Source organism: Hemitrygon akajei, chromosome 15 (genome assembly GCF_048418815.1).
Source record: "Hemitrygon akajei chromosome 15, sHemAka1.3, whole genome shotgun sequence".
NCBI lineage: Eukaryota > Metazoa > Chordata > Chondrichthyes > Myliobatiformes > Dasyatidae > Hemitrygon > Hemitrygon akajei.
The window spans coordinates 41708768-41724001 of record NC_133138.1 but is presented as its reverse complement, the minus strand read 5'-3'; the positions used below and the strand labels follow the sequence as shown (position 1 = coordinate 41724001).

The 15234-nt window shown below is 42.2% G+C and overlaps 1 protein-coding gene across 2 annotated transcripts in view; it reads right to left on the bottom strand.

Moving 5' to 3' along the window:
• Window positions 1-14963, bottom strand: part of LOC140739282 (pterin-4-alpha-carbinolamine dehydratase 2-like) — a 42788-nt gene extending 27825 nt beyond the window's left edge. Inside the window, exons 1-2 of one of the 2 annotated variants that reach the window (XM_073067434.1) lie at window positions 14794-14958; window positions 2187-2318 (exon numbers count right to left, since the gene is read on the bottom strand). In XM_073067434.1, coding sequence (XP_072923535.1) covers window positions 2187-2318; window positions 14794-14895 — 234 coding nt within the window. In that variant the 5' untranslated portion in view covers window positions 14896-14958. Of the gene's footprint in view, window positions 1-2186; window positions 2319-14793 lie in introns of both variants that reach the window. The other variant, XM_073067435.1, reaches the window with a different exon arrangement.
• Window positions 14964-15234: the final 271 nt, after the last annotated feature.

Below are 15234 nucleotides of genomic sequence, written 5' to 3'. Positions count from 1 at the left end.
GTGACCTATTGAATGGTGAAAGGCCTTGATAAAGTGCATGTAGAGAGTATAAGACCAGAAGCCACAGCCTCAGAATAGAGGGGCGTCCTTTTGGAAAGGAGATGAGGAGGATTTTCTTTAGCCAGAGAGCAGTGAATCTGTGGAATTCTTTACCAAAGGCAGCTGTGGAGGCCGGGTCTTTATGTATATTTAATGCAGAGGTTGATAGATTCTTGATTGGTCAGGGCATGAAGGGATGCGGGAAAAGGCAGGAGACTCGGGCCAAGAGCAAAAATGGATCCGCCATGAAGAAATGAAGCAGATGCAATGGGAAAAATGGTCTAAGTCTGCTCCTACGTCTTATGGTCTCATAAGATATTGAAAAAGAGGGCGGAGCTTAGTTAAGATGGCACTGAACGACGACTCCTTTGCTTGCATCTTCAGAAACAGCTCTATTTCCATCTTTAATATCTCTATTTTTCCTTTTCAGGGTTCTTTTGAAGACCCTGACCTGGAGTTGCACGCTGACCACAGTTCTTTGCGGGAATGGGACCTGCTCTCGGGGTTTCGCGACTGCACTTTATCCGACGTGCCAAGGTTGCGGCCCAAGAGATCAGCTCACCTTCGGAGGCGCGGGATCTCGTGGCTCTGGAGATGGGCGGATCAAAGTTCGGGGTCCTGGCAGGAAATCGTTGTGTCGTGGGAGTTGGAAGATCTCTGGCTGTGGGCCCAGAGACCCGAGAGCTTTGGGCATAGAGCTCGGAAAAGGCGATGCAATGGACTTTCAACATCGTAAACCAGCGAGTTGTTTGTTGTGCGTCTCACTGTGAAATGGAGACACCTCTTTCTCCCTGAGAGCCTGTGAAATGTCGAATTATCAGGTGAACAAGCCATCTCTGAGGTAACCGCAAGTCTGCGTCTTTGCTGTTGTTTACTCAGGCTTGAGTCAGTGGTGGGTGCCGATGCTTTTTTTTTGCTGGTGGAGGGAGGGGTCGGAGCTTTGCTGCCGCTTATGTGTGGGAGGGGGGAGCTGGGGGGACTTTGAGGTTCTAACATTTAACTGTCATTCATTCTTTGGGGGCACTCCTCTGTTTTTGTGGATGGCTGCGAAGAAAAAGCGTTTCAGGATGTATATTGTACACATTTCTCTGACTTTAAATGTACCTTTAAAACCTCTAATTCTTTAAGTGATCGATATCCAACTACAGCACGCTGTTAGCAAGAGACAAGATTTTATGTCGCGTGCCACATAATTGCTAGCTAAGATTTACTTAAATTTATTTCAATATTTTAAAAAGAAGCTTCCAATTTCATCTGAAAGGTTGCGGTCCCATGGACAGGAACAACCCTCGAATACTTTGCCCAGTTTTCCTGTGGAATCAAGTAATCTTCCCTGTGCCATAGAATTATTATATAAAATTTAATCCTCTGCAAATGTTCCTCTTTACATTATGAAGCATAAGTCAGGTGCAGGACTCTGCTGTTACTAATCTCCAGCATAACAAACACTGAGGAAAATAAAGCCACTGGTGAGATCAACTAACACAAACATACCCCCAAGTATGTCTCAGATCCAGAGAATCGATAGGAAACACAATGAATCAGATTCTTATTCTAACAGAACACACTAATTGGAAATCCATTTAGAACGGAGCTAAAGAGGAATTTTCTTCAGCAGAGGGTGGTGAATCTATGGAATTCGCTGCCACAGTTGGCTGTGGAGGCCAGATCATTGAATGTATTTCAGGCAGAAGTTGCTAGGTTCTTGGTAAGTTAAGGTGTGAAGGCAGGAGAGTAAGGTTGAGAGGGAAATGGATCAGCCACGATCAAATGGCAGAGAAGACTCAATGGGCCGAATGGCCTAATTCTACTCCTATGTCTTATGGTCGAATTAAATGGGAAATGAACATGCATCCATCCAACTCTGACACTCTTGTCCCCCTTTGGTAGAAAATAAGGCACTTTCAATTTGCTTTCATTCCATAAAGTTATCTGGAGTAATTTCAGACACAAGCCTTTATTTGTTTTTAACCAATTGTTATTTCACAGCCCACTAGCCAAGTTGTGGATATGGCTTTCTTTTTAAAGAAAGCATCTTTAAAAGCCCTGTTTATATGAGCTTTGCAACTATGGGGAAAAAACCAAAATGTATGTGGGAATGATGACTGCCAAACCACATAACTATTATGTGATACTAAAAAATGTACCTGGTTAAAATTCTTGAATGAAAATTCTTTACAAAGTGCATCTCTGTCTTCAACATCTTCCCAACCTGCTGCTTTTAATTCGGGCAGAAGTTGTTCCCTTTCTTCTGGAGTTAACCAATGGCTCTGTGAAGCCTAGAACAAGACAAGGTACAAGACTATCATGAAGTTGGGAACGGTTCATTGACAAGTTCAAAAATATTTTCCACCATGGAAAAAGACCCTGACCATCTATCTTATAATAATTTTCCACATAATTATTCCTTCATATTTTATATCAGGTTGCCCTCTCAGTGCCCAACATGCAAGAGAAAACAATTCAAGTTTGTGCAACATCTCCTTATAGTTTATAGCCAGCCAGTCCAGGCAACATCCTGATGAACCTCTTCCGCACTTTCTCCAAAGCCTCCACAACCGTTCCATTGTGTGCAGACTAGAATGTGAAGTGTGTAACATTTCTACCAACTTAACAGAATCACAGAGAATCCAGAGTCCCTTTGGAAGGTGCATAGAGAGGCCCAGCATAAGTGGCGGGACGAGTGCGCCACCTCCCAAACTGCGCACAAGCCTGCCCTGTCAAGAACCTCCTGTTACACCCATGCAGAGTATACTAGCCCCATCTTGGCCTTATCAACTCCTTCATAACCCAGTGATCAGCTTCAACCCCATGGTATCACTCAAGAAGAACAGGCAACCTTTGTGATAAAAGGATAGGGATTTAAACTCATGTCGAATCACACACCCTCATTACAAACTGGCCTAACCGTCACCATCTAACATGTGTGTCTTGTGGAGTTGCTAATGGAAGCTGAGGAATAATAGGTTGATTCTCCCCACGTTTAACTGAAAAAAATTGTGTGTAAAGCAGGGACAAGTAATCAAACAGTATCGAGACAACTGAAAAATCTGTAGTCCAGCTGTGCTTGGACTACAGTTCATTTTGACAAAGGTACAGTTTATATGTTTTGGGGGTTGGAGATAGGTATGTAACGTACTGTACCCCTATTATACAGCAGAGAAGGTAATAACGCACCACAATCACACGATTACCGAGAACATCAAATAATTTGGGTAATTTCTGTGCGATGACAGGAATCAGAATCCTGTCAGAGATATTTAAACAACTTTTAGTAGGAAAGCTGGGAATGTACTTGGGAAATAGCAATATACAGTACTCCAGACTTTTTAAAACATAAAACTGGAGAAGAGCAAATAATTTACTAGGGTAGCAAGCCGACAGTGCTCAAGAAAGAACTACTTACAATAAAGTGTTTCAGGTTACCCACGTTCCATCAGGAAAACATACAAATATGTTTGTACCTGAACAGTTAAAGTTACAAATTTATTTGCACTTTGTCATTGAAGGCTTGATCAATTTTCAACTGCTCCAGCAGCAGATCTTTCTTCTTACAATTTCTTAACTTCACCACAAGATGGCAAATCATTTCAAATCAGAATTCAGCCACATTTAAGTTCAGTTTTTTTTTAAATCTCCATAATCTATTGCTTTAACTTTGGATAACACCTTTGTATATTTGAAAATATCAAGTAGGCTCAAAATATTATTTCCTTTATGATTACCTACTAATGTTATTTTTTCTATAATCGCCCAGCTTTGGAAATATAGTTTATTACATGCATATTTGGCAAAGCCTACAGTGATAGATAATCACATCATCTGGAAGGGAATTTGGTGAGTGTGTTAAGTAGATAATAGAGTTAATGTAGAGAACTAGATTTTACTCAAGATACATCATAGTGCTACCATGTTGGAGCATCGAATTCTGTAACAACAAAGGATACGGTGACCTACATGAAGGTAAGTTGGAAAAAATGTTAAGCTCGAAAACAGAATTTAATGCAGACAAGCGTAAAGGACTTGCGAGACCTACTTTAATACCTCACCCACTCTTAAGCCAAAACACCATCAAGAGTATTCTGACAAGCTCCATCACTGTCTGGTATGCGAATTGCAAGGCAACTGGCCACAAGACCCTGTGACAGATTGTGAGGGCTGCTGAGGGAGTCATCAGAGTCTCTCTCAAACCCACCCCCCATCCATGACATAAACCAGAGGCATTGCATTCACAGAGCCTGAGCCCACTGCATTTCAAGGATTCCTCCCAGCCATCCCAAAATGTCTTTAATCTCCTACCATCAGGCAGAAGGTATCTCAGTACAAGAACAAGGAGTGTTCGGCTGGGTAAGGTTTCTTGCCCCAGGCTGTGAGATTTCTGAACACCCTGCTACCACACAGTATACATTATTTATGAAAGTGCCAGTAGCTGTATACTGTTGTTTATTTAACTATATGTTGTTATGTAATTTGTCACCTTGGACATGTACAGAATATTTTTTATTATGTGCTTTATGTGATATATGCATTGTGATTTTCACCTTGGTCCCAGAGAAGCGGCATTTCGTTTAGCCGTATACATGTGTGTAGTTGAAATGCCTCGGTGTTAACATTTCGAAGGACCTGTCCTGGACGCAGAATGTAAATGTAATTACGAGAAAAGTACAGCAGTGCCTCTACTTCCTTAGGAGTTTGTGAAGGTTTGGCATAAGCTTCTATAGATGTGTGGTGGAGTATATTGATTGTCTGTGTCACAGCCTGGTTTGGAAACACCAGTGCCTTTGGATGGAAAATCCTACAAAAAGCAGTGGATGCAGCCCAGTCCATCACAGGTAAAGCCCTCCACGCCACTGAGCATATCTACACGTAGCATTGTTGCTGAAAAGCAGCATCCGCCATCAGCGACTACCAACCCGCCACCAACCCCTCACCCCACCCAGGTCACGCTGCCATCAGGAAGGTGGCACAAGAGCCCCAGGACTTATACCACCAGGTTCAGGAACAGTTATTACCCCTCAACCATCGGGCTCTTGAATCAAAAGGGCTAGCTTCACCCTAAGTACTAACATTTAAAACTACACTAGTGATAGATTACATTCAATGATAAAGCACTTCCTCCAGTCTGTTTCACCTTTTAACAATCTTTCTTAGAACACTTTCTCCAATCAAACTTCCACTGTTTAGAATAACCCTAGTCATTATTATGTTACTTTTTGCTGCACTAATGATTATATTCATGATTTGGATAAGAATGCAAATCACCAAAATTACTAGTCTAGTGGGTTTGTGAAAGAGATGACTAAAGTTATCTAGATCAATCGAGAAAGTGAGCAAAGGAATAGCAGAGGGAATTTAACTCAGACAAGTGTGAAGTGATGTGTTTTGGAAAGTTAAAACAGGCCAGGACATGTAGAGGATGACAGGGCCCCTGGAGAATATTATTGAATAGCAAGACCCTGGAGACAGGTACAAAGTTTCCCAGAAGTTGGGAAGAAAGCCTATAGCATGCTGGGATACATGATTTGGGTTATCAAGGTGCAGCTGTCAAGGGATTGCTGAGATCACGCTTAAGAGTATTGTGTGAAGCTCTGGTCAGCTACATGAAGGCTGTGACTGAGCTACAGAGGGCGCAGCAAAGTACGTCACCAGGACTGTTGGCCAAGTTGTAAGCAGAGACTGGATAGGCTGGATATAATATAATATAATAATAGGCTGGATATAAATACAGAAGTGAAGCCCTTAAGATAATTGATCCAATACAGGTCCTCCCCACAGCTTGACATAATGAGGGCTTATACATACAAATGGATATTTGGGAGACTGGTGGGATGGGTTTGCTGGCTACTGCAGGCATCTTCTGCCGTGTGGGAGCACTGCAGTTGCATTTCCAATGGAAACTATTCAGATTATAGACAGCTCACAGGAACCAAGTCCTGCCGTAACCTGAGGAGGTCCTGCACTGAAGTTCAGTGGCTGCAATAAGCCCAGACCAGAGACATGGTGCTATACCTTAGGCTTACGTGGGGTCTTGTTGGAACAGTATAGGGGAGGACAATAAAGGTCGGGGTGGGCAGTTGAAAGTTCAAAGTAAATTGATTATCAAAGTACACATACATCACCATAAACAAACCTGAGATTCATTTTCTTGCAGACATACTCAATAAACCCATAATGGAATAATAAGCACAATAGAATCAGTAAGAGACCACACCAACTTGGGCATTCAACCCATGTGCAAAAGACAACAAACTGCGCAAATACAAAATAAGAAAGAAATAATAAACAAACAAACAATAAATATCAAGAACATGGCCTCCAAGAGGATGACAGCCTTGTCGTAGGATTTATAAGTCTGCATGTTTCAATAATCCAGAGCGCTACGTTGGCTGAAGTCAGGGCTTTGTGCTTTCACTCTTGGTAAGGTCACACATGCCAAACAGATCAAATGGTAGAGAACAGACCAAGAGTGGTCCACCAATCCTCCAGATTCAGGGGGTTCAGCTCAGGGCTAACAACCCTGACTGGTAAAACAAAACTGCTACAGAAACAGCAATGAAGACTCCTTCCACGTCTGAGTGCAATGGTATTTCTGGGCCTCTGCCCGGAACTTACCTGACTGAACAATAGGGGAAAACGAGCTACTGACAGGATGAAGGACCTTCACTGCTGTCCTAAACACCAGCGGCGTAACAGGCAGTAGTGATAAAGAACATGAGATGAAGAGTGCTTGAAAGGGAGTCCATAGGTTGTGGGAACATTTCAGTGATGAGACAAGTGAAGCTATCCACTCTGGTTCAAGAACCTGATGGTTGAGGGCTAATAACTGTCCTGAATATGGAGTGAGTCCTGAGACTCCTGTACCTTCTCTCTAATGGCAGCAGCAAGTAGGCGTGACCTGGGTAGCGGGCGACCCTGACGATGGATGCTGCTTTCCTGCTACAACGCTCCATGTAGATGTGCTCAGTGGTGGGGAAGGCTTCACCCATTATGGACTGGGCCATATCCACTACTTTTTGTCAGACTTTCTGTTCAAGGGCATTGGTGTTTCCATACCAGGCTGTGATACAGCCAGTCAATAAACTCTCCACTACACATCTATAGCAATTCAAGATGTCATGCCTAACTTTCACAAACTTCTAAGGAAGTAGAGGCACTGCCATGCATTCTCTGTAATTGCACTTACCTGCTGGGCCCACAGCAGGTCCTCTGAATTGATAGTACCGAGGAATTTTAAGTTGATGATCCTCACCACCTCTGATCCTCCATCAGGACCTCTGGTTTCCTCCTCCTGAAGTCAATAATCAGCTCCTTGGCCTTGCTGCCGTTTGTTGTTGTGGTACCCCTCAGCCAGATTTTCAATCTCCCTCCGATATGCTGATTCACCACCTTTGATTCGGCCCATGACAGCGGTGTCATCAGCAAACTTGAATATGGTGTTGGGGTGGTGCTTAGCTATACAGTTGTATGTGTAAAGCCAATAGAATGGTGGGCAGGGGGCTTGGTAAACACATATCCTCGTGGTGCGCCTGTGCTGACAGAGATCGTGGAGGAGACGTTGCGGCCAATCTGAACTGACCGCGGTCTGCAGGTGAGGAAATTGAGGACCTATCTGCACAAGGAGGTATTGGGCCAAGGCCGTGAAACATATTGATTGGCTTTGAGGAGATGATGCTATTGAATGCTGAGCTGTAATCGACGAAGTTCATCCTGGCGTATGCATCTTGGCTGTCCAGCTGTTCCACGGTTGAGTGAAGAGCCAATAAAATGGCATCTGCTGTCAGCCTGTTACTCTGGTACACAAATTGGAGCAGATCCAAGTTGCTTTACAGGCAGGAATTGAAAACTCAAGACAACTAGGAGATCAGGTCTACCCCATGCATTGAACACTAGTATGCCACTCAGCAGTCACCCAATCTGGATATAATTCCTCCAATGTGGATGAAACTAGCAGATGCAATTAATTATTTTATTTTGATATAAGCAAGTTCATCATTTTAACCACAACAGCCACTGAAAGAGGCTTCCTTCCTCATCGCCTTAAAACAGCTCAAATGGTTTGTTATTATCTTCTTGAAACTACAGGAAACGAAAATTATTTGAGTTATTGGTCCTAGTCTTACAAAATTATGGTTAGTTACAGCTTCCTATTTCTGCGATTGCTCTAAAAAATACCTTTCATAGTGAATGATTGCTTTGCTATTTTTGTCTCTGGGCAGAGATTGGTTTTATATTTCAAAGAAGTTAAAATGATTGCTTTATCAAGCAACTTCATCAGCCATAAGGCCCTCTTACAACAGAATGAGCCCATTCAGTCCAGTGACAATTTATCAGCTCTCAGAGCATTCCCAACAAATCTCCCCAAACACGCCTATGTTTATTTCCCTACAACCTATTTTTTAGATCTCTCAGGTGCTAATTTCCTGCTTTTATCCACCTCCCACCCCTTTCAAGTGCTCCTGCCACCCACCTATTAACTCCCAACATGTCTGCAATGTGGCAGAATTAGGAATTGCAATTGGAATTGGAATATTATTGTCTCATCTGATGAGGTAACAGTGAAAAGCCTGTCTTACAAACTGTCCATACAAATCAAATCCTTACACAGTGCATTGAGGTAGAACTAGGTAAAGCAATCACAATGCAGAATAAAGTGCAGTGCAGATAAACAAAGAGGCACAAGAACATAACAAGATTGTGAGGTCAAGAGTACAGCTTATTGTACTAGAGAACCAGTCAATAGTCTTATAACAGAGGGGTGGAGAACTGTCCTTGAGCAACTGAGTGCAGACTCCGAGTTTTGGATCAAATCCTGAGAGCAGTGCGGCAGCAGAACAAAGACTCCACTGTAGGTTTTCGCAAATAAAAAGATATGAGGCGTTTTATGTTTAAGAAAAACCCTAACAATTCATTTATTGTACTCCAAAACCTGAGCACAAAGCGTGGTAACCAAACTGGATGTAATTACATCACTATGTCAGACCAGACTCATAAAGTGAACCCCAACTCAGTGTCAGTGGCTGTGAACTATGTAGGTTTTCGCCAATTACAAAGTCACCGGTTTATTTACCAAGTATATGCAAATACTACTCTGACATTTACATCTAACAACCTATTTCAATATTCCTTGATATGAGATATCCTCAAAGGAGTTTTAAGTTATGGGGTGCTGGGAAACGCTGTTGTTAGCCACTGCATAAAACTACAATGACTTCACAGTATATAATAAGTACTTTATTGATTCTGACTGGGAAATTATTTCATTACAGCAGCAACATTTAAAAACAGACTTAGCAATAATAAATATAATAATATTAACTAATAAAGTACAGAATAATATACACAATAATTTACCAATATGCAATGATGTACAATAATAACGTACAAAATAATAAAACAGAGACTATTGTACTATCAACAACACACACAAAATGCTGGTAGAACACAGCAGGCCAGGCAGCATCGATAGGGAGAAGCACTGTTAACATTTTGGGCCAAGACCCTTCGTCAGGACTAACCGGAAGGAAAGATAGTAAGAGATTTGAAAGTAGTGGGGGTAAGGGGAAATGCAAAATGATAGGAGAAGACCGGAGGGGGGGGGATGAAGCTAAGAGCTGGAAAGGTGATTGGCGAAAGTGATACAGAGCTGGAGAAGGGAAAGGATCATGGGACGGGAGGCCTCGGGAGAAAGAAAGGTGGGGGGGAAGCACCAGAGGGAGATGGAGAACAGGGAAACAACTAAATATGTCAGGGATGGGGTAAGAAGGGGAGGAGGGGCATTAACGGAAGTTAGAGAAGTCAATGTTCATGCCATCAGGTTGGAGGCTACCCAGCCGGTATATAAGGTGTTGTTCCTCCAACCTGAGTTTGGATTCATTTTGACAATAGAGGAGGCCATGGATAGACATATCAGAATGGGAATGGGATGTGGAATTAAAATGTGTAGCCACTGGGAGATCCTGACCCATCCCTGACATATTTAGTTGTTTGCCTGTTCTCCATCTCCCTCTGGTGCTTCCCCCACCCCCCCTCCTTTCTTTCTCCTGAGGCCTCCCGTCCCATGATCCTTTCCCTTCTCCAGCTCTGTATCACTTTCACCAATCACCTTTCCAGCTCTTAGCTTCATCCCACCCCCTCCGGTCTTCTCCTATCATTTTGCATTTCCTCCTCCCCCCACTACTTTCAAATCTCTTACTATCTTTCCTTTCGGTTAGTCCTGACGAAGGGTCTTGGCCTGAAACGTTGACAGCGCTTCTCCCTATAGATGCTGCCTGGCCTGCTGTGTTCCACCAGCATTTTGTGTGTGTTGTTGTTTGAATTTCCAGCATCTGCAGATTTCCTCGTGTTCACTATTGTACTATTCTGTGTTCTCCTGTCACACAGAGATGAACTGTTGTTGAGGGGTGATTGATAAGTTCATGGCCTAAGGTAGACGGAGATGAATTATACAGCTCTTGTTACATGCACATGCAGTTCAACTCTTACAGTGATTATACAGAAAGTTTTAAGTTAATAACTCATCTGAGTGATTGATAAGTTTGTGGCCTAATGTATAAAGAGATGCATTAACTTCAAACTTTCTGCATAATCACTCAAAGGGTTGAACTGCATGTGCATGTAACCAGAGCTGTATAACTCATCTCCTTCTACCGTAGGCCACAAACCTATAAATCACCCATCTGTGGACACTTTCTGGAGGTCCAAGATCCATACGCTCCACGACCGCTGGACTAAGTGTGTAAATGTAGGGGGGGGACTATGTTGAAAAATAAATGTGCTGCGTTTTCTAAATCTGACTCCCTCCACCTTAGGCCATGAACTTATCAATCACCCCTGGTATATGCTTATTGCATTTGGTAGGAAAGATTTCCTGTAATGATCCTTGTGATAGTGGAGCTGAATGAGTTTGTTCAAAAGGGTGTTCTGCTGCTTATTCAGTAGGCCACGGAGAGGATGTGCTTTATTGTCCATAATGTATATTACATTTAAGAAGAAAACCACTGTTTCAAACTAGTCTTTGTTTTGATAAATATCTATATACAAGAATAGCATATTCTGCTCTGTCCATTTAGCAAGATATGACGGAAATGAAAGTAGGTAGGGTGCAAATTCTATGTGCTGGAACGACTAATTCTACTAAACTTCAGGAAATTTCTGACGTCAAGCCATATCAATACCAAATATTATAGGACATTTACAGAAGAATACAGTCTGCATTATTAATGGGAAAGAAATCTAAAATCAATTCCAAATAAAAGATGATTCCAGTTAAAGATTATGCTTACCGTAATCTTTATTAAACCAATCAGGTGCACCCAGTATGACACTAGCAAGCTCCAGACTTCCATATTGAATTGCAAAATAAATTTGCTCCAGCGGATAATTAAAGCATTTTGGGTCTTTTTTTTTTAATTTGTGGGGCATAAATGAAAGGAAGACAGGGAACTCAACACTCTTTTTGCTTCTCCAGTTTCATCTTCAAGCATAGTAAACAATACACATGCCATCTAAAATTATACACTTGGACTCCAATTGTCGTCGCAGTGCTAATCGAGCAAAAGATGTGCAAAGCAAAACATAGGAACTGATTACGAAATGTAATGATTACATGTTTATAACAATTCAATGTAAGCTTAAAAACTACTTTTGAATTAATCAAGTATTTCATAAATATAAATGGCTGCAATGATACTACAAAAGTACATTGTACAATCTGATTATTGTGTAAATCATTTCCAATATAATCTTTGAAACAGAATTCTACAATCTGAATTATTTGGCAAGCCTTTAGATACACAAATCCAGTATCTAAAGCAATATACACTGAAAAGGCAAGCTTCTGAAATACTTCTGGATCTCACTGAGAAGTGAATGATCCACTTCCAACTTCCCTGTCCTCTCCCTATGACCTCAAATTTCAAATAAGCAAACTGCTGGAGGGAAGATGCTAATAGCAGCTAATCTGCTCCTACAGTAATTATTGGAACCCACCTTCAAAGGCATCGTCAAAAGAAAATACTGAAAGCTGGCAGATTTAAGATTAGGTTGAAGATGCACTTGGCAAATATACCATAAAAAGGATTGTTGTGGTAATTCGAGAGCAAGGGTTTCAGGGATCCATAACCACAACAATCTTTTTGGAACAAAAGGAGCAACTGGTGATGTCCAAGCTATCAGAGTGCAAAAATAGTTGGCAAGGTGAAGATTAGAAGTGAGATGAAAATTGTAAATGCATGACCTTAGAGCAGGTATTCCCAACCTGGCACAGACCCTTACCACTAACCAAGGGGTCTGAGAACTCCTGCCTTAGAGGATCAGAAACTACAAACCCCATTTCCAGAAAAGTTGGGATATTTTCCAAAATGCAATAAAAACAAAAATCTGTGATATGTTAATTCACGTGAACCCTTATTTAACTGACAAAAGTACAAAGAAAAGATTTTCAATAGTTTTACTGACCAACTTAATTGTATTTTGTAAATATACACAAATTTAGAATTTGATGGCTGCAACACACTCAACAAAAGTTGGGACGGAGTTAAAATAAGATTGAAAAGTGCACAGAATATTCAAGTAACACCGGTTTGGAAGACTCCACATTAAGCAGGCTTATTGGTAGCAGATGGGGTATCATGACTGGGTATAAAAGTAGCTCCAACAAAGGCTCAGTCTTTGCAAGCAAGGATGAGTCGTGGCTCACCCCTTTGTGCCAAAATTCGTGAGACAATTGTTAGTCAGTTCAAAAGGAACATTTCCCAATGCAAGATTGCAGAGAATTTAGGTCTTTCAACACCTACAGTACATAATATTGTGAAAAGATTCGGAGAATTCAGAGACATCTCAGTGCGTAAAGGGCAAGGTCGGAAACCACTGTTGAATGTGTGTGATCTTCGAGCCCTCGGGCAGCACTGCCTAAGAAACCATCATGCTACTGTGACAATTATAGCCAACTGGGCTCGGGAGTACTTCGGAAAACCATTGTCACTTAGCACAGTCCGTCACTGCATCCAGAAATGCAACTTGAAACTGTATTACGCAAGGAGGAAGCCATACATCAACTCTATGCAGAAATGCCGGCGAGTTCTCTGGGCCCGAGCTCATCTCAGATGGACCGAAAGACTGTGGAACCGTGTGCTGTGGTCAGATGAGTCCACATTTCAGCTAGTTTTCAGAAAAAAACAGGCGTCGAGTTCTCCGTGCCAAAGATGAAAATGACCATCCTGATTGTTATCAGCGAAAGTTGCGAAAGCCAGCGTCTGTGGTGGTGTGGTGGTATGGGGGTGCATCAGTGCCCACGGCATGGGTGAGTTGCATGTATGTGAAGGTACCATTGACTCTGGGGCGTATATTAGGATTTTAGAGAGACATATGTTGCCATCAAGGTGACATCTCTTCCCGGGACGTCCATGCTTATTTCAGCAGGACAATGCCAGACCATATTCTGCACGGGCTACAACAGCGTGGCTTTGTAACACAGAGTGCGTGTGCTTGACTGGCCTGCTGCCAGTCCAGATCTATCTCCTATTGAAAATGTATGGCGCATCATGAAGAGGAGAATCAGACAACGGAGACCACGGACTGTTGAGCAGCTGAAGTCTTATATCAAGCAAGAATGGACAAAATTTCCAATTGCAAATCTACTACAATTAGTATCCTCAGTTCCAAAATGATTAAAAAGTGTTATTACAAGGAAAGGTGATGTAACACAATGGTAAACATGCCTCTGTCCCAACTTTTGTTGAGTGTGTTGCAGCCATCAAATTCTAAATTTGTGTATATTTACAAAATACAATTAAGTTGGTCAGTAAAACTATTGAAAATCTTTTCTTTGTACTTTTGTCAGTTAAATAAAGGTTCACGTGAATTAACATATCACAGATTTTTGTTCTTATTGCATTTTGGAAAATATCCCAACTTTTCTGGAAATGGGGTTTGTAGTTTGGGAAGAGCAGTCACTCGATAAGCAGAGAGATACAGAACGTCGTTGTAAATAAGAGGCTACAATGGAAGTGTATAGCAGTATAGTCTGGAAGGGGCAAAAGCAGGATGTTCCATCAGCTCTGCAGCCCACATTATAGCAATATGAAGACAGAAATTAAATTCAGCTCTAGGCAAAAAGACAGCAAAAGCTATGAACAGCCTTGGAAGCACCAAGGAGTCAGGTGAAATTCATTCGTTTGTTATGTGTCCTGTCGTATGGTGTCGGCGATCGTGGTCTCTCCATGAACATGATTGTTCTTGGCAATTTTTTCTACAAAAGTGGTTTGTCATTTCCTTCTTCTGGGCAGTGTCTTAACAAGACGAGCGACCACAGCCATTATCAATGCTCCTCAGAGATTCTCTGCCTGGCATCAGTGGTCACATAACCAGGAGTTGTAATTGCCCGATTCCAGCCCTTCTCTGATCGATCAGCTGACTGGAAGGGGAATCAAACCCGACACTTTCCCTGAACTCTCTCGCTCAATGTCTTAAGGATACCAGCCACAGAAGCGTCTAAAGGGCCCTCTAACGCTCGTTACGTTCACCCGGCGGCTGAATGCAATGTGGCTCTGCAGTCCGAATTACGAGTAAAATCAAGGCTACAAAGGAAAAACAGAGAGGACGCTGTTGTGACATTTTCACCGATCTACACGGACATTTCCTTCTAAAGTTCATTTGCAACAGTCTGTAAATGTGAGGCCCTTACTAGCTTTTCCAGTGCTGGGCTCCACTCCCCGCTTTCATTGTGCGTGCACTTCGGTTTATTATGGTACGTACCATATTTGAAGACGGCGTAAGGACGACAATATAAGGGTGCACGGAGAAGAGAGCAGGAAACACCTTGGGCCCCGCCGAGCGACTGAACATTAACCAACTCATCGCTCCCGAAATAACCTACGGCCTCTGGGTTACTCCTTCCGCTTACCGCCTCTACCGAGCAAAGTCCCGTCACGGGCCGGAACGCTCAATTCCTTCTGCAAGAGCATAAAACCAGCCTATATTTACCATTGCGCGTAAGAGTGCGTTAAAAGTTGAAACCCGATTTAATTTTATAAGTGCGATGTGCCATATTTTCGTCCCTGTGCAAAGAATAATTGGAACGTACATTTCGTCCCTTAGCCAAGCGTGGAACGCTTAAATTGCACTTTAAATTCCACCTGTAACAAACCGAGAATCTCCAGCGTACATCAGCAGTCCAAAAGTAAACTGGGTAATCGG